This window comes from Lontra canadensis, unplaced genomic scaffold (genome assembly GCF_010015895.1).
Source record: "Lontra canadensis isolate GAN:19392208 unplaced genomic scaffold, GSC_riverotter_1.0 scaffold74, whole genome shotgun sequence".
Classification (NCBI taxonomy): Eukaryota; Metazoa; Chordata; class Mammalia; order Carnivora; family Mustelidae; genus Lontra; species Lontra canadensis.
This window is the reverse complement of record NW_022631068.1, coordinates 3,021,282-3,044,367: the sequence shown is the minus strand read 5'-3', so window position 1 is coordinate 3,044,367 and position 23,086 is coordinate 3,021,282. Positions and strand designations below refer to the sequence as shown.

At 39.3% G+C, this 23,086-nt stretch overlaps 2 protein-coding genes across 7 annotated transcripts in view; both read left to right on the top strand.

Annotated features, from left to right (window-relative positions):
- UEVLD (UEV and lactate/malate dehyrogenase domains) overlaps positions 1-11,101 on the top strand; it is a 53,234-nt gene extending 42,133 nt beyond the window's left edge. For 3 of the 4 annotated variants that reach the window (XM_032881176.1, XM_032881177.1, XM_032881179.1), the window contains 3 exons: positions 5,943-6,006; positions 8,889-9,012; positions 10,009-11,101. In XM_032881176.1, the coding sequence (XP_032737067.1) occupies positions 5,943-6,006; positions 8,889-9,012; positions 10,009-10,176 (356 nt within the window). In that variant the 3' untranslated portion in view covers positions 10,177-11,101. Of the gene's footprint in view, positions 1-5,942; positions 6,007-8,888; positions 9,013-10,008 lie in introns of those variants that run through there. The other variant, XM_032881178.1, reaches the window with a different exon arrangement.
- A 3,181-nt stretch (positions 11,102-14,282) lies between these two features.
- Positions 14,283-23,086, top strand: part of TSG101 (tumor susceptibility 101) — a 43,751-nt gene continuing 34,947 nt past the window's right edge. For 2 of the 3 annotated variants that reach the window (XM_032881175.1, XM_032881171.1), the window contains exons 1-2: positions 14,283-14,444; positions 20,737-20,821. In XM_032881175.1, coding sequence (XP_032737066.1) covers positions 14,403-14,444; positions 20,737-20,821 — 127 coding nt within the window. In that variant the 5' untranslated portion in view covers positions 14,283-14,402. Of the gene's footprint in view, positions 14,445-20,736; positions 20,822-21,398; positions 21,418-23,086 lie in introns of those variants that run through there. The other variant, XM_032881174.1, reaches the window with a different exon arrangement.

The window sequence follows — 23,086 nt, the reverse complement described above, 5'->3', positions numbered from 1 at the left end:
TATGAAACTATTTGATTAAGTGCCAGAATGAGTATTATAGACTTAGAGTACTTAGCTTCTAAGTGAGCATTTAACATGAGTTGAAATGACTGGAGAAAAGTCTGTATAGGCATCATTGAACTAGATTTTGGAAGAATGAATAGGATTTGAATAGAGAGCAGAGTGGGAAAGATACTCTACGAATGGGAAATCAGAAGCAGGTAAAGGCACATATTAATAGTGGTTGTATCTGGGGTAAAGGAAACTTTTAAAAATGTGTATTTGTCACTATTTTCTAATTTTGTAATTATGGATATTTAGTATTTGTATAATTTTAAAGAAATTTTTAATAAAATGTAGCAGTATTTAAATCTGTGTAAATTAGTATTGGCTACCTAGATAATTCAGTGCTAGAGTCAGACTGTCGAAGAAACCTTTACAAAACCTGATTTTGTGATTGAGCAGGATGACTTTTCAGGCTCAGAATGCTCCTTGACACAAGACACTGATCAACAGGACCCTGGAAATGGGTGGCAAAGAACTTAGAGCAGATGTATTAGAGTAATGCATGCCTAGGGTTGCAAACACACCTGAAACCCCATATTTTACTCACTAGTACTATTTGAGTTCTGGTCCATGTTGATCTCCTGCTTCTCTGATTTCTTGCAGCTCTTGGAATTAGTGTGCTATTTCCCCTCTTATCTACCCTGTAAACGATACCAAATTAATAATGATGTTAGCCAGACCTTTACTGTGTGCTTTCCTGTGTAAACCCAGTCTCCCTAAATCGTATTCCTCTTTTCAAAAGCCTTCACTGACTTCCTCTAATGAAAATATTAAGTTCTTTTGCTTGGCATTCAAGAAATCCCAAAATACAGTCCTAATCTTCCTTCCTCATTATGATTAAGGATGTAGTAATATTATTTGAGAGCTGGAAGGGACCCAAGGGATCAATTACATTTTGTTGTAGGGAGCCAGCAATGGATAAAGAGATGGTAAGAGTGATCTGCACAAGAATCTATAGTTTTTAGGGTCAAAGAAGGACTAAAACCCAGATCTTGTGCCCCCACAGTTTTGCTTCAGCCACAGGGAACTTTGCCCTTCTTCCTCTCTCTCCACATACTTGAATCTCATCCTTTGAGGTCAAGGTCAAGCCCTCACTTACATTGTGAAGGTTTTCCTGATCACATCACTCCACAGTGATTCCTTCACCCTTTTGAGCTAAAAGCTATTGTTAACTGTATGGTAATTATCCCTATAACCAGGAAACATGATCCTTATTCTTTGTTAAGCTGCTATTTATTTATTTGAATATTTAGTGTGTTTACCTTCTCTTTATTGAAAGTGTAAATTATTAAGCTGTTTTCTTTTAGTTGAAAAAGTCATACATTCATATTGCAAAAAATTAAACAGTACAAAAAGGTATATGCAGTAAAAAATAAGTCTCCCTTCTATGTCAGATTCCCAGTTTTTCCTCCCTAGATTCTGTCACAGTTAACAGGCTCTTGTGTAATCTTCTGGCAATGTTCTGTGGGTAGATAAGCACATATATGAAATATTTCATAGGTAGTCAGTATATACATCATTGACATTTTACTTACTGATACGACGGGGAAATAATTGCATAGTAACATATATAGATTTCACTCATCCTTTTAAACTACTGAATATATCAAAATTTATTTAACCAGCCCCAACAGTAAGTTACAGTTCTTGAATGAATAAAAACATTTCACAATATGGTCATATTAATTGTTAGGTCCCCCAGTAATGGGTCCGTGATTAAAGGAGCGAGACTGATACAAAGCGAAGGTCAAGCAAAGCTTTATTTCACGCCAAGCATCAAGAATCAAACCGAACGTTTGGGGCCGCACCTCTTACAGAGAGGTGACCTCTCTCTGCTTCACAGACTAGCTTTTAAGAGCAAAGGCCATGTGGTTGGGCCTGGCCACGCAGAGGTGGCCTATGAAATTGTAACATACAGAAAAAGCTGCACAGTCATGTAAGGTCACACATAAGTGACCAATTGAACTACAATTTACCCTAGTAGATGTTTGAACCCCCTATCACCTAGATCAGAATTGGCGCCCAAAAGGTGCCCAAAGGGCAGCGTCTGTTCTCCTTGGTAACTAGGGAGACAGTATGTACCCCCCCACCCCATCGGATGTCTCCACCTGGCCTGACCTTGTATTTGGGCTTTGTTACCTGGGACTGGTTTCCAGACTTGTTTTTAAGTAAGTCCCCTGGGGGAAGGAGGGCAGGGACAATTTAAGTTTTAAACAACAAAGTTATTGTTTAACCGGATGGAAGCGCTCTGGCTAAATAGATCCTTACATTAATATCCCAAATTGTAGAGAGAAAATAAAGGATAGTGAAATTGATAAACCAGCGTCCAGCACTGTGCTGCTGATGGAAGTACGTACATGTGTGAGAACCCAACCATGTCTCTAGGAAGCTTAGCTCTAACACCGGAAATGACTGTAATGGGAAGGCAACATTGACTTGCTAAGAGAGAGGGCCACGGAAGTAGGATAAAAACACGAGGGAAGGATATGATAATTCTGTCTTGAGCTCTCACATGGGAACTAGAAATAGAGGGATGTAGGTAGATGTGAACTGGGGTCACTTAAATGTAGTATTGTGTACTATCTGACCTACATAAAAGAATACATATAATGTATAACAGATGTTTTGAAGCATAATAGAACAAACATTAATGAGTCTACAGTCAGTTAAGAGCATTACCGATAGCACTGAAACTACTGATGCTCTCCCCAACCCACCTCACTGTGTCCAATCTAGACCCCACCATCAGGTCGCTTTTTATCCTGTCTAGTACTTTGTTTCAGAGATAGTTATATTCACAATAGGTATAACTTACCTTGGCCCTGAAGCCAGAAATGGACAGAGGCTCCCTCTGCTGGTTACATCCATAAACATCAACTGGTTATATTTTTGCATAAGTGCTGTCAGTGCAGTAATAGCAATTATAATAACTTTTCATTGAGAGCGTACTGTGTGTTTTAAATGGGTTGCATATCTCACTTAAAATGTGTAAACACCCTCTGAAGGAGATGGTGGTTTTCCAAATTAACAGACGAGGAAGCTTAAGACTCTATGAGGTTAAGTGATTTGCCCAAGATTACATATCTAGGAAGATTTGAATCCTGCTCTGACTCCAAAGCTGTGCTTTCTCTTGCTTTGACTTAATGAGACAGTTCATCGAAAGCATTTGGTACAGTGTCTAACACAGTAAATAGTAGTTTCTATTATAGCAATCAGCAAAGCAGCGATGAATAGAAAATTAGCAAAAGGACATGTAAAACTACACTTTGACGTAAAGCAACGTTAGGATTTGGAAACTGTACTAAGAATAGCAGGTGTGCAGATAAAATTAATTCTCATCAAGTATTTCAGAGACAAATGACAGCTACAGCCTGGAGGACGAATACTGATGACGTACAAGACCCTTTAGGATTAGTTTCCTGCTTCCCTCCCCTTGCCAGCTTCCTCTTCTGCTCTCCTGCCAGGCATTCTGTGCTAGTCATATGGTCAGCTTGCAGTTTCCTGAATGATTCATGCACTCTCAGGCCTTCTTGCTTTTGCACCTGTCTTCCTTTCCCTGAATGTTCATTCACTTGGCTAACTCCTGCTTACCCTTCAAGACTGGGCTTGAGTACCGTGTCTCCCAGAAAGCCTTTCCTAATTCTCCAGGTCAAGGAAATTCATGCCTCTAACATAACCATTATCACACTGTGTTAGAGTTGCACATTTACCTGTGTGTTTACCCCACCAAACTGCAAGCTCCTTGACTTTGGATTGGCCTCAGTAAATGTGTTTTGAAATGATGCTGATACTATCTTGTGAGGAAAGGTCATTCATATTATGCCCCCACCCAATTAGATAGCAGAACATATGCTTTGGAGCTTCTATTTTCAGCTCTGATATTAATATCATATGTAAACTGCAGTTAACTCCTTCAAACCATGGTTTAGAAATCTAATGGTTGGATGTCAGAACAGACTGTTAGGTCATCTGTATCGGGCATCAGTCTTGCACAAGGGAAGGTGTATACTATGGAAAAGAGTTTCCCCATGGTCACTGTTCATTAAAATTTGGGGCCCAAGGATTGCTGTCCTGAGGACTGGGGCCAAAAAGATGAGGATTGATTAGTTACAGTATTTGAAAGGACTCCCTAAAATAGGTTGGATATATACTTAGGAATTTTGAAGGGCTGGGCAGTAAATGAACAGAAAAAATAATAAGTCCATCTATACCTAATTGAAAATTCTAATGACTTTCTCACAAGAAAAGTTGAACATAGTGAAGCTTTCTCCCTCTTGCCATTCTTTCCCCATGGCTCTTGGAAGTCAGGACTCAGAGAAGAAAGAATGAATGTGATACACACACACACACACATAATAATTTAATATTTAAATAATTTAATACATAATACAATATATAATGATATAACAATATATAATTTAAAATAATTTAATGATTTAATAATTTAATAATTTCATATTTTTTGTGCCCTTTCTGAGTCTTCTCATTCCTCCCTTGCCCCTTTTTATTCACTCTTCCAAGATCAATAAATGCTGTATTTCATTTAGCAGACATTTCCCCCAATTTTCTATCGTGAATTTACCAGTAATGTACAGAAATTTTTTTAAAAGATTTTATTTATTCATTTGAGAGAAAGAAGAGAGAGAGCACAAGCAGGGGAGAGGCAGAAGAAGAGGGAGAAACAGACTACTTGCCAAGCTCAGAGCTTGACATAGGGCTCGATCCCAGGATCTGAAGATCATGACCTGAGGCAAAGACAGATGCCCAACCATCTGAGCCACCCAAGGTCCCCCAGTGTACAGAAATTTTTTAGAAAAAATTCATATATAACCATTCTGTCCATGTAAAATATTTTTTAATCTCTTAATCTGTCCACATATATTTGTATTGCTCATATAACAATTTTTTTTATTTGAGATCCAAGCTTTTAAAGATTAATTTATTTGACAGAGAGAGAGAGAAAGAGCGTGCCAGTGGGGGGAAGGTCAGAGAGAGAGGGAGAAGAGAAATGTAGAGGTGCCTGTGTGACTTAGTTAAGTGACCAACCCTTGATTTTGGCTCAGGTCATGATCTCAGGGTCATGGCTCTGGACTCAGCAGGGAATCTGCTTGAAATTGTCTTCCTCCCTCTCCCTCTGTGCCTGCCCCCGTGCACTCTCACTCGCTCACTCGCACACTTGCTCTCTCTCTCGCTAATAAATAAATCTTTTTTAAAAGACTTATACCTTAAAAATGGTCTTATATATCCAAATGTATTTTTGTTTTGCCTACCCTAATACACATCTGTATTAAAGAATGTCTTCACACAGATGAGAAAGATGAACATTAGAAGGGTTTCAAAATGTTTCTGGCAATTTCTATTTAATATTAAATTTGATGTAAATATCCAGTTCACACATACAGCTTTGAATTTTTGATTTTTTGTTTTGTTTTTTTTTTTTTGTAAATGATGTAATGGGACGAAATGGTAACCCAAAAGATCCTCTTAGCAAACAGGACTCTGCCTCTCTAACAGCTGTGCAAATCTAGCCAAAATAGGTGACCAAATTATACCTCACCTGATGAAAGAACGTAATCTCAGCAAATGCCAAGTGTTTGCTGCTGAGGAAGGAAAACTTTCTACGTGGACAGCACGACGGCCCTTGTAGAACTAGTGTTGATGAGAGAGCACAGGGGAGGCTGCAGATAGGCTCTGGGGATCATGCTTTTGGGGTGAGTGTAGCTCCCAAGCAGTTGGCACAGCACACCCAATGCCATCAGTGGAAAGCTGTTTCTAGAAAGGGGAGAAAGTGTTTAAAGTTTCATACAGATACCCTTGACTGCAAGTGATCATTTATCACATGCTAATCCTAAGGAAGTTGTTGGCAACATATAATTAATTTTTCCTTTAATTTTTAGTGCCCACATGGGGTGGCCAAGAAGAAGTAATGAGTCCTAACTCTCGGGTGCAGTTGTCCAACAGGTAACACTGAATGTTGATTTGCATGTACCCAGTTGAAAATCATGTACTTCGTGGTACCATAGCAACTGTTTACACAGCACGCCCTTACCAGGCTTCTGCAAACAAAACTAGCTAGTATGGACAAGACCAGAGTACAAGAGGTCAGTTCTAGTCTTAGATTTCTTATCTGAAAGAAGATCTAGGAGGGCCTTGCAAACTTTATTTCAGATATGCAGTGGACGCGTAAAGGGGAGAACAGGTTTCTTATTTGTAGTCCTTGACTTCCTGCTCTGAGAGGTCAACATCTGAGGATATAGAGAATTTTCTAAATGTAGAGAGAATTTATCCATATCACTTAAAATTAATACAGGGGTGCCTGGGGGGCTCAGTTGGTTGAATGTCTGACCCTTGGTTTCGGCTCAGGTCGTGATCTCAGGGTCATGAGATTGAGCCCTATGTTGGGCTCCCTGCTGGAGATCCTCTCTCTTCCTCTCCCTCTGCCCCTGCCCCATATGCATACTGTCTCTCTGAAATAAATAAATACATCTTAAAAAATAATAATGTACTTATTAATCATGCATAAATACATTTGGAAACTAATATAATATGAATGGATAAGCTATATAAGTTCAGGCAAAAATAAAGTATAATGCACAGATCCTGTGTCTGTTGCCTTTGGTCACACACCTTCCAAGGCCCATACCCTGCAGTTTGTACTCCATGCACTGTGTGTTTTCAAGCCATCTGTTGTCTCACCATCACATAATAACATATGTTTCTGCAATTAGGTGGAGACTTTTAGCTTTATAAACCTTCAGCTTAAGACTCTTAGCCTATAAAAACTGGAAAGAATATTCTCTTATTGGGGGTGCTTGGGTGGCTCAGTTGTTAAGCATCTACCTTTGGCTCAGGTCATGATACCAGGGTCCTGGGAATGAGCCCCACATCGGGCTCCCTGCTTGGCAGGAAGCCTGCTTCTTCCTCTCCCACTCCCCCTGCTGTGTTCCTGCTCTCACTGTCTCTGTCTGTTAAATAAATAAATAAATAAATAAATGAAATCTTAAAAAAAAAAAAAAGAATATTCTTACTGAGAAGAGTGTTGTATAATCCATTCTAATCTGATTCTCTACATAATCCTGCATTTATAAGGAAGAAAGTATAAAAGGAAGAAATTCAAACATGTTTATTTAATTTATATCATTTTTATTATTTACAAAGTGAATGTATGCTCTTATAAAACTTCATATTCCACAGATATCTATAAAGTAGAAAATGAAAAACTGGGGGTAATCCCACTCTCCAGAGACCACTACTATTAACAGCTTAGTGTCCATATATCCAAACATTTTTCCAATGCTTATGCAAACATTATCATTACTATTTTTGTTATTTGTAAAATAGATGTATGCTATTCATATTACCTTGCAACTTACTTTGTTTCTTTAATAATAAATCTTGGACATTTTCCCATGTGGTATATACAAATCTACCTTATTCCTCTCTGGAGTGATACAGTACAACATTTGGATAGTGATTTATTGAACCAGTCCTCTTTTGAGGAGTTGTTTCCAGAATTTTTGCTGTCTCACACAAGGCGAACATATGTATATATTTGCATACTTGAGCATATAGCTGAGGAGGAATTTCTAGATCAGATGTTGCTAAATCTTTCTCCTAAAAGATGATATCACTTTCCACTCTCAACAGCGGTTATGGGCAGGCCTGGTTCTCTGTAGCTTCTCCAGAAATAGTTATCAGTCTCTTTGAATTTGCTGATTTTGATAGGCAACACTAGTGTATTGTTTTAACTCACATTTAAATATTAGTGGAGGTGAGCTTCTTTTATGTTATTAAGCCATTTGTATTTTCTCTGTGAACTACCTGCCTGACATTTTAAGAAAAGCTTAGCCAGTAGATTATCTGTAGGCTTCCCTAACAATTGCTATATAACACTTACTTCTGAATCCAAAAATATCTAATTAATACCTTAAACAGTGTAAAACTAAATGTGCATACTTTGTGAATTTTCTGAGATTTTTTTTTTTAATTTTGAGATAATGTTTTATTATCATCTGTTAACTCATTAACCATTGCTGGAAGAATTCTTAGGAAAAAAATACAATGTAAAATGGAGGAATGGAAAATTAACAGGCAGTTCTCAGAATCAGGTATAAAAAATCCAGAAAGAGATCACACTGCTCATCATTAAATCAAGAGCAAGCAAGACAAGTTACTATTTCCATCTGTAAGTAATTGTTGGCATTGAGTCAATGAGACTAGCATTCTCATACAAGATAGTGAGGATGTAAAGTAAAACTTCTTTCGAGAGTAATTTGAAAAGTTGCTATCAATGTTTTCAGTGGGCACCTGGGTGGCTCAGTTAGTTGAATATCCAACTCTTGATTTTGGCTAAGGTCATGATCTTAGGGTCACAGGATCAAGTCCTGTATCAGTTCTGTTCTTAGCCAGAATTTGCTTGGGTTTCTCTCTCTCCCTCTGCCCCTCCTCCTGCTTGCATAGTCCCTCCTGTCCTCTCTTCATTCTCAACTCAGTAAATTAAAAAAGAAAAGAAAGACAAAAATACATAAATATCCTTATTTCTACCACCTAGAGATTATCAAGCAATAATCTGATGAGCATCTTTCCAAATTTATTCTGTGCTAAAGTATGTATACACAGAAAGGACTTATACGTAATTATAATTATTCACTGATACTATATCATTAACATATTTCCATGTTTATAAACAGAGTTAGACTTTTTAAATTTCTTTTCAGCGTAACAGTATTCATTGTATTAAGGAGGGCACGTATTGCCTGGAGCACAGGGTGTGGTGCAAAAACAATACTGTTACGCTGATTTATTATTTTTTTAAATTTATTTTTATTTTTTTTGTAATCTAGAGCCATGGAACTGTTACGGGTAAAAGGTCAAAGATCCTGGTCTGTTGGACTATCAGTGGCTGACCTGGTTGACAGTATTGTAAACAATAAAAAGAAGATACATTCTGTATCAATTTTAGCAAAGGTAATTGCTGTTTTTGTACTTTCATCATGTTTTTAAACTTTTAAATTATTCATATAAGTCCAGAAAAAGTGCTGCTTCGACTGTACCTCAGGTGTCTTCAGTATCTACTGGTTTCGAGAGTAACACACGGGAGGAGACAGTTCGGGCGAAGCCCTGTCCTGCTTGGTTCTGGGAAGCCTGGACTTCTTCCAGGTTGCCCCACCACGCCCCCAGCCCCATGTAATTTTGGGGACGTCTCAAGAAACATCCGTGTATTCCATTAAGTTCTGGTTGTCATTTACCACCTCAGCCAGTCCCGTCACCCCAGACTGACATGCCAGCTCGTCCCAGCTGCGCGTCCAGGTGCTTTTCCAGCTCACTCTGTCCTTCCCCACTTTATCCCAAGCCTAGAGTCCCTAAAGCACAGCTAAGACAAGGCACACATGCTTAAGTACATTTTCATGAAAACTTTGGAATATCAGAAGGGAAATAAAACACAGAAAGTGGCGGGCGCCTGGGTGGCTCAGTGGGTTAAGCCTCTGCCTTCGGCTCGGGTCGTGATCTCAGGGTCCTGGGATCAAGGCCCGCATCGGGCTCTCTGCTCAGCGGGGAGCCTGCTTCCCCCTCTCTCTCGGCCTGCCTCTCTGCCTACTTGTGATCTCTGTCAAATAAATAAATAAAATCTTTAAAAAAAAACACACACACACGGAAAGGAAAACTCAAAACAGGTTACTGTATGTGACTGGACCCCTCCACAGGGAGTTCACTCTGACCAGCTTTTCTCAGCCCCCATCTGCTCACTGTATAGCAGCAGGCCAGCTTGCCTCCCCACCAAGTGGCTGTCCCCGACCACGTGCCTCCTATCACACGCATTTTCCAAAACAATCGCATGTTTGGAAATTAAATGACCATTTTTTTTTATCTCTTACCTGTTTATAACTAGAAAAGCATATTTATGATATTAATTTTTTGCGGTGATTTAGTTCTCTCGTAATCCCTATTTTTTTTTCATTTCAGGGATATTATAACATAAATAGTGAAGTGTTTTTAAGTTTGCCTTGCATCATTGGAAGCAGTGGGGTATCTGAAGTCATCCAAAGCACAGTGAAGGAAGATGTGGTGACTGAGAAACTCCAAAGCAGTGCATCATCAATCCATGGTCTCCAGCAACAGTTAAAACTTTGATTCTAAAGTTCAGTTACCGGAAAGGAAAGGTCATTTAATTTTGCCAACATACATAGGGTTGAGAATTTCTGTATCTTATTACTTACCCTTACAAACTGCTTGGTTAAGGTAGATGGTTTCCGATTAGCTTTGTAATTTGAATCCTTAGGGAGTTAAGATAGGGAGGGGGAAAAGATCTAATTTTCTTTGTTGCTCTTGAGCTCTCTAAAACTGTTCTTCCAACCTCCAGCAGAAGTAGACATTCATCTACAATATGCATCATTTAAATTTATGGATCCTCAACTAAAAGCACATTTAGCACTTTGGGAGTATTTTGAAAGTAATATGTTTTTAAAAGAAAATGACTCCTTGACTCTTATAATAAACATGATAAGCTGAAGGCCCAGTATTGATTTACAGAATCTGTGCTAGGTGTACTTCAAAAGATCCCCAGCCTAAGGTACTGTTTCTTCTTTAAAATATAATTCGTAGTAATGGGAAAGCATTTTGTTTTCCCTCTTCAAATCAATTAGCTACCAAAAATGTTAAAAAATGAATTTTATGTGCACTTTCAAGTAGTGAAAGTGAAATTTTTTAATAGTTGAAGAAAAAGTGTTAAATTTCCAGTGGGACTGTCCTTTCTGAAATTTTTTATAACCCCTTCTTGGGCTATATAGTAGATCTCCAACACCTCAAAAGCCCATTATACTAGTAGTACCATAGAGAAAGGTATATTTTTAGTGGAAATAGACTATGAAAAATAGCCAAGCAACTTACTTTAGAGCTAAAACAGGAGGATTTCATAAAAACTATTAGTCTTAAGGGTAAGAGTTTGGATGGATTGGCTGTTCTGAACAAACCCTCTAGCCACTCCTGAAGGAGTGATTGAGCATATATATGCCTTATGGGTCAATAACAATACGTTGCGTGTGAGAGCGTATTGTTACAGATGTGACACCCAACTAGTATTAACAGTCAACACTGACACTGCTGTTTCAGGAAGGGGAATGAGCACTTTATTATCTTATTGAATCTTGAAAATCATCTGCTGTGGCAGGTTCTATCATTTTATAGAGGAGAAGATTGAGGGTTAGTGCCCAGGTGTCACAATCCAGGGGCACTTGGCCACACCACCTCTTCTTTTTCTAAGCAGTAGAAGGAAGAAAAAGCCTGACAGCCAAAACAGTGAGCACAAGACCTTAAAGCTGGGGTTCTGTACGCTACAGAAGGATTACTTCTATTCTCATGTAGGGGCCGGCTTTCTTTATTATCCCAATATAGTTTTTTGAAAGATGGATTCCCTGACTTTGCAGACTTGCCCTCAGCAAATAGCAAAAAGGAGTATGCACTGAGATACGTGTTTATTTGTTTATTCATTCACAGGGTACTGAGTGGAAGCCTACAGTACACCAGACACTGTACGGTGCGTTGCAGATACAGTGGTGGGCCAACCGGTACTAGGCACAGCCTTCACAGTCCATACAATCTAGTATAGGAGACATTGTAATCAAATCTCATGAACAGATGTACAATTGCAAGAATAGTTAAGTGCTGTGAAGAAGTCCCAGGTGCCTTGAAAGCACGTAACAGGCAAATCCAAACCTGGTCAGAGAGATAGGAGCCAGGTGGTTTATAAGGGCAGACACATCCTGGTTAGAAACAGTGAAACTAATGCCGGTTTAGTAGAATAATGGATGCTTATAATGAGCTTAAATCATAAAGTAAAATTATACTCAGTGTCCCATGTTTAAGAAAGTAGAAAAGTATGTAATACGTTTGGAAAGATTCCTGTGAGAATTACCTGAGCTAAAAACTTTGGACGTTTGAGGAGATAAGCATTAGTTCTGTGTAAGTTCACTACATTGGGTAGATTATTTTGGTATTACTCTTAACAATGTATCCTCACTGTCCTGTTGCATGAAACAGGGAAGTAAAACTGAAAGAACCATTTCTTACATTTTTTAAATGAGATTTTTCTAATATCTATGATCTAATTAGAAATTAGATAACTTCTACTATCTAATTTCTAATATGAATCTAATTGAATAATAACCTAATTGCAAGACATTGTGTAACAGATGAATTACCAAGAGTTCACTATATTAATTATAAATGGTCAATGAATGCAATACAACAAATACTTATTTAGCATCTACTGTTACTCCAAATACTATATTAGAATTTAAGTATTCAAAGTTGAGAAATAGTCCTTGCTCTGCGGAAGCCCACCCTATATAAATAATTCTGTCAATTATTTCCTCAAGTGCTGAGTATTCTCAATCATGTAGGTTCCATATGTAAGTCAAGAAGCAGTACCACCACTACCTCACTATGATCTGGTGGTAATTGCCATTCACTATTCTTTTAACTTTCACTGTTTCATTTTTCCAAAATCATGCAGTATCTCTTCTTGTTAATTATTTTTTAGTGGGGCGTGGATTAAAATGCTTTGATTTTGTAGTGTAGAGATAAATATTTGATTTTCCAATTTATGTTGTAGCTTTCCTTAAGTACCAAGAGCAATGAGTAAAATAAACTTTGACTTTAAAATCACCAGAAGATGCCTAATTTATTGAAAGAGTGATAGGAAATTTATTCAGATTGAAGAGAAATTTCTTTCATGTAATTGATACAGTACCCAGGCTATTTCAAGTGACTTAAGTGCAAAATTAAGAGAGTGGCTTCTGTTAATTGTTTTCAAGCTTTTAAAAATTACTTCTAGCAAGAAAACTTTTTAAGCAATATATTACATGCACTCTCCCAACTGATAAAGCACAGTTGCTCTGAGGGTACTTCTGAATGAGTTGTGGCTCTAAGACCAATTTGAAAACTACTTTGCTTTTAAGTGACATAAAAGAGGTGGTTCTTTTATGGGACTCATGGATGATTCAAGTTGTATATCTTGGGGTGCTGTGATTGACCCTATGTGCGGCTGTCTGCTCAGTGGGGAGTCTCTCCCTCTCTCTCCCTCCATGATCATCCTGCTCTTGCGGTCTCTCAAATAAATAAAATCTTAAAAAAAAAAAATTAAAAAAAGGCCCAGTGGAAAGACAAACTGCCCAGTGGAAAGACAGACTGGTTTGACTGGAACTGTATGCTTAACACAGGATGTCCATATCCCAAAAAATGATACCTATTGGGACAGCCTGTGCCTTGTGTTGGCAGTAATTTAAGATACTTCCACATGATTTCAATTAGGCCCTCTATGTTTGTGACCTCACCTAGATGCCAACTCAGAAAAGAATACCACAACCTGTTCCTCACTAGCACTAAACTAACATCATCCAAATGAACATAGTACAGATTATCAAACCCAAGTTTTGCAATACCTTGAATGCACCGTCTCCACTCACCGTGGTGAGTGCAGTAATGACTCATCTAAATGACCATGAAGAACTTCTTTGGGTAGTAGAAATTCAATTAAGATCAAGCCCCTACTCTTGCTCTGTTCAAGGGGATCTGAAGATGAGCCTGCCCTCAAAGATTTGGACTTTGATATTGGGCAGGCTAATATGCAACTGTACTGCAAGGTAGAATGCATAGTGTATTATGATTTTGGCTAGGAAAAGAGTTCTGGCTTAGGGGAATGGCTTCCCAGAGAAGAAATCACCGCCTGGATTCCTGAGAAACCAGGGCTCTGCACTTCGCCCTTGTGGATGTAGTATGAAGAACTTTTATGCTTAAAAACACAAAAACAAAACCTGATCATCAGAGAGACCCTAGGCATCATCTAACGCAAGCCTCCCATCTCAGAGTTGGGAAAAACTTTAAGTCCCAGCTACACTGCACTTGCCTTCAATTATCACAAGGGCAAATTAGTCGCACAACAGTTTTCTGACTCCCAGTCCAAATGATGAATCGGTCATTAAATCTCACTCGCAAAACCTTCCTATTCCCCTCCCTGCACCTGCTCCCTTCGTCTGAGGCAACCGTGAAACACCTGCTGATATTACCCCATTGCAAAGTTTCGATCCTCACAAGATTGTCCTCATCACTGGGACCCCACTCAGCTTGTGGACAACAGCTCACCAGGTGGGTCGGAACCTACACAGCTCCCAACCTCAGTTGCTTGCCCCGGAAGTGACGTAAAGGAAGCGGAAGAGCTGGCCTGGTGGCCGACTTCCTGTTGTTAGAGGCCGGGGGGGTGGGGGGCTGGTTACTAGGTGTGTGATTGTGTGGGGCGGCCTGGGCGGCCCCGGAGCGGCTGACCCTCTGCCTGCGGGGACGGGAGTCGCGAGGCGGCCGCCATGGCGGTGTCGGAGAGCCAGCTCAAGAAAATGGTGTCCAAGGTGAGTCCTCGGAGCACGGGCCACCGGCGCGCGCCCACCACTCCCCTTGGCGCCGGCGGGGCCTGGCCGGACTCAGCCCAGCGCGCCTCCTCGGCCGGCCGGAGGCCCAGTGCAGCCCTCAGCCGCCTTTGCGGCCCCAGCCCCGAGATGCCTGTCGCCTTGTGCCGGAATCCCCGCTGCACAGCCGGGGAAGATGGAGGGAGGGGGCGGCGACGGTCAACAAAGGCTCGGAGCTGAGGCCGCCTGCCACCTGCCGCCCGCCCTCCTCTCTGCGGGTAGAGTTTGGAATAGTCTGTGTGGGGCAGTGTAGTTTTCGTCCTGGTTTTTATAAACACAGAGAGGAGGGTGGACTTAATTCTCCATCTGAGATAGTCCTCCACTGCTGTCCCAGTGTAGGGATCCGTCCGTCTTCGCCCTTCCGTGCCGGCCCCTGGAGATTGTATCCTTTTCAGTTTCATGTTTCTCACACTGCTCAATACCCCACCCGCGGAGGTCAGTTAACTGTTGGTTGAATTGGTTCAATTATAAGTAAAAACGTTCAGATAAGCCTAAGTATCAGTCCGTCACTACCTCGGTGGGATAAATAGAATTTCAGGGTCTTTGATTTATAACCACTTTTAATTGTTTGGTTCTTACAACGCGAACTTGTTTGCTTTGAACCTAATTTATAATCTTCAAGTTCAAGACCAGTGTATTTTTTTAATTCTTAAAAAGTAGATAGGCGCTTTACATTTTAAAGCCATGAATTATTTTGTTCGTTACTTTAAATGTGGTACCTGGTAACAGAGTGAACTGGGTGATAGTGGGCGTTTTTTCTTTTTTTCAGTTTATCAATTAGGAATTAGATGCATGTGAAGTGATTGAGAGTTGAATCTCCTCCAGTTCAGTGGGTTAGCTTTGGATACTTTTGTCAAAGCAAGAATGGTAGGAATCAAAGTAGTTTAAGCAGTTTTCACTATTAACAAAACACACACTGTGTATAAACTTATTTCTTTGAAAAATATCCAGTCCCTCCACCGCCACCTCCCAGTAAAATCGTGCCTCTAGTCTTTGGTTGAAAAGCAAATGACCTCTAAAGAGGAAGTGGCAGTTTTCAAAATAAAGCTACTCTTGATTGTCTAATATCTTCTCTTCTTAATTTTCTTTTGATAAAGTAGTCATTCTTGATCGTAGAGGAAGTTTGGGGGCGCCCTATTAGATGGTGGCCCAGGTCCATGTTGAAACATTTATGTATCACTTTAAAAAACAGTACATTATTTTACAATGTAACTGAAAAGTATCTTTTCCATGCCATTTTTTTTTTAAGATTTTATTTATTTATTCGACAGACAGAGATCACAAGTAGGCAGAGAGGCAGGCAGAGAGAGAGGGAGGGAGCAGGCTCCCTGTCGAGCAGAGAGCCCGATGCGGGGCTCGATCCCAGGACCCTGAGACCACGACCCGAGCCGAAGGCAGAGGCTTTAACCACTGAGCCACCCAGGCGCCCCTCCATGCCATTTTTTATGTGTAAATTGATCACATTAGTATTAAGGTTTTTGCCTTAGTCTTCCTGTCTAGGGACAAGAATATTCAAATAATGGTTCTGAATTTTAAAAAACCATGATTAAGTTTCCCAAACTTCCTGTAGCGGAACCTGCCTTCAAAGACAGATGCAGAACACCTTTAGAAGATTTTTTTGATATCTTCACTGCCTCCCCCAACCGCCAACCTTTTTTTACCCTAAGAACAACAACAAAATAAAGATATAAAGAAGAGGTGGGAGAGGACATTCTACCTAACTTTTGGTTCTTGGCTTAATATCTGAAAAACAGAGTCTCCTACAAGTGATGTCAGTTCTGAGTATTAACATCTTCTCTATCCAGCCTATGAATAGATAGGTAGGACTAGAAAGTAGGATAATAAAAGCAGCTCCCTGAGTTCCTTCTTTCTGGTAGAGGGCTGCCTTCAGGGATTAACCTTTCAGTTGGGTTTGGTGTGATGAAGGAATCATTAGCCAGGACCCTGGGCACATTGCAAGGGTGATGGTCCTTTACTCCTTATCTGATTGTGGGACCTCCATACCCATCATAGTACTTTGGGCCACGTGTTTTGACTTCATGTCTTTTTATTTATTTTGAGGTATAATTGACATACAACATTAAATGATCTTTTTATGTATTATTATAATTTTTACCTTTGAGTATTATCTTGGCTCCCAGTTTAACTCTTAGTTAATACCCTTCTCGGTCATCATTTTAGCAATTAATAGTGATACAGTTTTACTGCTAGTCCATCTTGTTTTACACATATAATTTCATACTTTAGATTTTTCATGTAGACAACTACCTGTATTCTTACAGCATTCCTAGAGGGGGAGTCACCACTAAATAGGTAGAAGAGAACTGACTCATTGAAGATTGCCATGCCTCACACTGTTTTAAGTTCTAAGGATACAGCAGTGAACAGTCAGACAAAATACTCTTCTGGAATTTAAATTCTCATAAAAGGCAATAAAAACTTAGTAACTACATTAAGTAATATGCTAAAAAGTGATAAATGCTTTGGAAAGAAGTAAAGCAGCAAAGGGTAATACAGAATGCTCAGGGCAGGGAATGGGATGGAGTGCACTTGTATGAAATCGTAAAGGAACACCTTTCTCAGAAGATCTTTTTAAGCAGGGACCTGAAAGAGATGAGGAAGCAGACATTCCAGGAAGAAGGAAAATAAGTGTGAAAGCCTTGAGAGGAAGCTTGTCGTGCGCGATAAGGGAACAACGGAGGAAGCTAAGGTGACTGGAGTAGCATGAGCAAGGGGGAAGGTAGTGGAAATAAAAGTGGTAGATTTTGGAGGGTCTGGTAGGCCGTTGTAAGGATTTTGGCACTTGGAATATGGATGGGAAGCCATCCATCTGTTTTAACAGTTTTGCTCTGGCTACTGTGTTGAGACTAGACTGTAGAGGTTAAACGTGGAGACAGAGTCAACCTATAAGGAGGCTGTTGGCAGTATCCTAGGTGAGAGATGATGGTGGCTTAAAACGAGGAGTGTAGCCACAGAAGTATTGAGAAGTGATCAGATGCTGCTTATCTTTGAAGGTAGAGTTAATATGATTTTCTCACAGGATCGCTGTGGATGTGAAGAGGGGCATCAAGGATAGTTTCAAGGTTTTTGTCCTGAGCAGCTGGATGTAGATTGGAAGAATGGAGGAGGAGGAGATTTGGTGGGGGGGGCGGAGGGGATAAGCAGTTCAGTTTTGATCATGTTAAATTTGACATTCATGAGATATCCAAGTGGAGATTATCAAACTGGCAATTGGTTATATATGCCTAGAGGTTAGAAAAGAGATGCATACTGGAATTTTTTTTAAGTTGGGAGTTAACATCACATAAATGTTAAATTTATGCCATAAATTTAAAGCCATGAGAGAGCCCCAAAGGAGTGAGTTTAGATAAAGAGGACCAAAGACTGAGTAATATTTAGAGGTTAGGGGAAGAGAAAGAACCAGCAATGACACAGAGAGGAGAAAAACAAGCGGTGGTGTCCTCAAAATCAAGTGAAAAAATGTCTTAAGAAGAAGGTATCAGCTTGGTCAGGTGCTGCTGATAGGTTGAGTAAGATGAGGACTGAGAATTGGCCATTGCATATAGCCATGGGGCAGTTACTGATGACTTTGACAGTCAGTTTCAGTGGAAGTGTGAAAGCCTGATTGGAGTGGGTTTGAAGAGAATGGGTGTAGGCTTTGAGCACCAGTGGCTGCTAACATCACAGAGAGATACCCAGATGATATATGTTACCTGTGAAAGGATGTTGTGGGGGCGGGGTAGGTAGAGAAGAGGTGGCAAAGAAGTGAAATTCAGAAAAAATCCTGAAAAAGATAACTTTCAGATCCAACTAGTAATTCACAGGAAATCCGAAGGACATAGGAACATATGTATTAAACTACAACAAGGGGATGCAGTTAGCAAAATCCAAAGCATAAGAATTTCTGTAGGACCAATTAACCAGTTTTTTCAACAAATAAATTCCAAGGGGCAGAAATAGAAATGAGCCCACTGATGAGGAATAGAAAAATAAAATGTCCTGTATCCCTATAATGGAATATTCTTTAGCAACGAAAAGGAGTACTACATGCTACAACGTGGATGTAGCTTAAAAACATGCTAAGTGGAAGAAGTTAGTCATATATGACCACAGATTATATGATTCCATTCCTGTGAAGTGTCTAAAGTAGGCAGATTGATAGAAACAAAATAACAATTGTCTGGGGTAAATGGAGGTTGGTGTTATAAGGGAACAATTGCTAAGGGGTACAAGTTTGTTTTGGGGTTGATGAAAATGTTCTAAAATTGTGGTTGCACAACTCAGTACTGAAAAACATTGACCTTATTCACCTTAAATGTGTGAATTATATGGCATATGAATTATTAGTTATCACAGTAAAGCTATTATTGGAGAGGGGTGGAAGAGAGAAACTATGGATTAAAGACCTAAAAGACATTTAAACAAATGATAATGTGTGGACTTTATTTGGATCTCTGTTCAAACAAGATATGACATGCAACTGCATATTTGATAATAAGGAAATGGGTTAGTTTAGTATGATAACATGTGTTTTTTTTTTAAGTTTTTATCTTTTAAAGATATACACAAATACTTATGGACCATAGGATATGACGTTACAGCTTGCTGCAGAATATTACAGGAGGAGGGAAAGGTGAATTAGGTTATGAATTATGATTGGCTATGAGTTGATTATCATCGAAGCTGGGTATGGGATATAGGGCACTCACTGTACTGTTCTGCCTGTATCTGGGTATGTGTTGAAATATTCATTAATAAAAAGTTCTAAAAAGAGGGGCGCCTGGGTGGCTCAGTGGGTTAAGCTGCTGCCTTCGGCTCAGGTCATGATCTCAGGGTTCTGGGATCGAGTCCCACATCGGGCTCTCTGCTCATTGGGGAGCCTGCTTCCCTCTCTCTCTCCCTCTGCCTGCCTCTCTGTCTACTTGTGATCTCTGTCAAATAAATAAATAAAATCTTAAAAAAAAAAGTTCTAAAAAGATAGAATAGGAAAAAAGCAGTCACAGACAGCAAATGTAGGGAGTTCCTTGCAAGAGTTGCTGTAAAGGAGAACTGTGAGAAGTGTGGTCCTAGCTGGAGGGGATGGGAGGTCAGGAGTGTGTGTGTGTGTGTGTGTGTGTGTATGTGTGTGTGTGAGAGAGAGAGAGAGAGAGAGAGAGAGAATAAAATGGGAGAAATGGGAGCAGGTTTGTGTGCTAATAGTACTGATCCTGTAGCAGGGGAAAATTGGCGCCTCAGGTCCTAAGAGAGCAAGAAATTCTGAAGAGAGCCCTTTCAGTAGACCTTCTGGATTTATTCCCTAATTTTTCTTGTATTTTTCCTTTATTGTCTGCCACTTTGTCTTTCTGCACTAGGCTCTGTGAGATTTTTTTGACTTACATTCTGATCCTCCTGTTGAATGCTCATTTCCCAGCTATTACATGTTTATGTTCAAGAGTCCTTTCTTCTCTTAGTGTCCTTGTCTCATGGATATAACATCATTTCTTCTTTGAAGGTATTAATGCTAATTCTTTTTTGAAGTTTTCTTCTGTTCCTTGCATTTTTTTTTGGGGTTATTTCTTAATTCCTTCATTTCTGTTTGTTTTGGTCTCTGTCCTGCTTCTTGGAGTCTGTCTTTCTGAAATAGCTGATTGTTTCTTTTTGAGAGAGAAACACTAAAAGCTGACTAAAAGCTTTGTGTACATGGATGGAGCTTATTAACTGGTGAGCTTTGATGTATTATAATAAGATGGGGGTCCCTGTCTCCTGAGTTCCTCATCTGCCAAGAATGTGTAAGCCAGGTTCCTCATTTTCCTGGAGTGCAGTAGTACAAGGTGGGGTGTGAAAATACAATATTTAAATGATAAATTGCAAAATAGTATTGACAGTAGATGCTGGAGTTTAGAGAAAAGGGAGAGATCACAATGGGATTAAAGGAAGTCTGGAAAAGGATTCATTAAGAAGGGGGAGAGAGGTGAAAGCTAGGTCTTTGAAAAAGATTACAATTTGATTTAGTGGATGGGTCTTTCCAATTGGAAAGAAGAGCTAAAAATGGAGGTGAGCAAATGATTTGAATAGGTAGCCGGAGAGAAAGCTATCAAGGTTCTTTCAGGCTTTAATCAATGTTAATGATCAGCAAAAACCATTATACTTTCAAGAAGAGTGCTATTAAGAAAATAAGATTTTAAGGTAGTAAGCCTAACAGTAAAATATGTGCATTGGTTTTAAAACTAAATTCCTGTGTGATTTTGCTTTTCAGTACAAATACAGAGACCTAACTGTACGTGAAACTGTCAATGTTATTACTTTATACAAAGATCTCAAACCTGTATTGGATTCATATGGTGAGTTTATATAATAAAAATATCCATTACTGTACTTTGAATTTATTCTGTTAATGATTGTAGGTTTCCCATTTTCTTCTAAGTTTGTTGGTTTTTCCTTTGTAAGGATTGAGCCTCCATCTAATGAAAGTGTTGGGGGTATAGGAAATGACACAATCTAGTAATAACAGATTTGTTTAGTTACTTTAAGTTTTAAAAAAAATAACAACTGTGCAAATTTAGACCTAGAGGGGATCTTAAAAATAATTTAGTTTATCACTTCCCCAAATTTTATCCATAGTTATGAAGAATGTTTCTTGGGATGAGGGGATAAGTTTGAGCAATTATAAATTAAAATTAAATGGGTTTCTTTGCAGCAAGATATCTCAGAGCCTTTAATATGCTAGTATGTTATGCCTCACAAGAGGGGAGAGAAGAGACTCTATTATACAGTATATCCTAAAGTTAATTAACTACTGAACTTTTTTTTTTTCTCCCCAGAACATCTCTTTATATTCTCAGGAACACATTTTGCAAAATAATATTCTGGAATATCTCTTTCATTTTATAGATGAGGAAAACATTTTTTTAATATGGTCCTTAATTCTATAGAGTAGGTAGGTACAGTGTGTGTCTACTTTCTGTTGAGATGAAATAAAATTCAGAGTTAAGGAAAAACCTGACAATTCGTAGATTTGTTCTTTGTTTTTGTTTTTGTCTTGTTTTGTTTTTAAGATTTGTTTATTTTAGTGAGAGAGAGCCAGTGGCGGGGAAGGACAGGGTGGCAGAGGGAGATGGAGAAAGAAACTCAAGCAGATTCCTTGCTAAAGCCCAACGTGGGACTGGATCTCACCACCCTGAGATCATGACCTGAGCTGAAACAAAGAGTCAGACTCTTAACAGATTGTGCCATCCAGGTACTCCCTAGAGTTGTTCCTTTTTTTTTTTTTTTTTTTTTTTTTTTAAGAGGTCTTTTTGTCCCCACCAATCCTGTCATCTTTCCAACTTGATGTCCTTATAAACCCCTAATGTGCCAGGGCCAAGGGAAAACCCCTGCTGCCTCCTGTCCATCATGAGGCTCTTGGCACTGAGGGCTACGAGCTAAGTTTTGTCGTAAGACTGTCATTCTAAACTCACTCACTCCTAGGGCTTGGAAAACATTAGGAGCTTGGTGACAAAAGATGAGAGTTAACAGAGGGAGAAGCAGTTCTGTATTTTTTGAACAACAAAGACACGAACCAGAATTTCTCTCCCAAACCTAGGGCACGATTTTCCTTCCTGTCCACATATTGTAGTACTTAGATCTGGGGAAAACCTCATGTGACCAAAATTAGAGTTAATTTAAAAATGGCTTCAATGAGGGGGAAAAAAAAGTGACTGGGGCTAGAACTTTACTATAAAGTGTTTAGTTTTTACTGCAGGCTAAAAGAATAAATATGTTTATCTAAACTGACAAAGAGGGGCACCTGGGTGGCTCAGTCAGTTAAGTGTCAGTCTTTTGGTTTTAACTCAGGTTCACGATCTCATGGATTATGGGATTGAGCCGAGTGTCCCATTGTTGGGCTCCATGCTCAGCACAGAGTCTGCTTAGGTTTCTCTCTTCCTCTCCCTTGGCCCACCCCCTGCAAAAGCACACATGCGCACTCTCTCTCTCAAAATAAATGAAATCTTTATAAACTGGCAGACTCCAGCATCACTGAATAAATTTTATATAGCTTTATATGGCTGGACCAAGTCTAGACCATTGTTATCACCATGTTTTTAGAGTAAGTAAAACCCTAAATTTACATACGGTGATTTTTTTTTAAAAAAGCACATAATCAGAATGAATTATAGCACAGATTATAATTGTCAGTGCTAAGTGAAAGAACAGAGGTGAAAAATACAGTTCTGTGTTTCTGTACTGCACATTACAGCTTTTCTGTGCGATACAGTGTTAATTCCAAATCATTATTACAAAAAAATAGTAGTCCAGGGGCACCTGGGTGGCTCAATGGGTTAAGCCTCTGCCTTCAGCTCAGGTCATGATCTCAGGGTCCTGGGATCGAGCCCCGCATTAGGCTCTCTGCTCAACGGGGAGCCTGCTTCCCTCTCTCTCTCTCCCTGCCTCTCTGCCTACTTGTGATCTCTCTATCAAATAAATAAATTCTTAAAAAAAAAAACAACAAATAATAGCAGTCCATATGATATAAGTCATGTGGCCTAATTATAATCAATTACAGATAGAAAAACTTAACGTGATATGAGAAGTACTTGTATTGAAAGATGTCTATTTGACTGAAAACT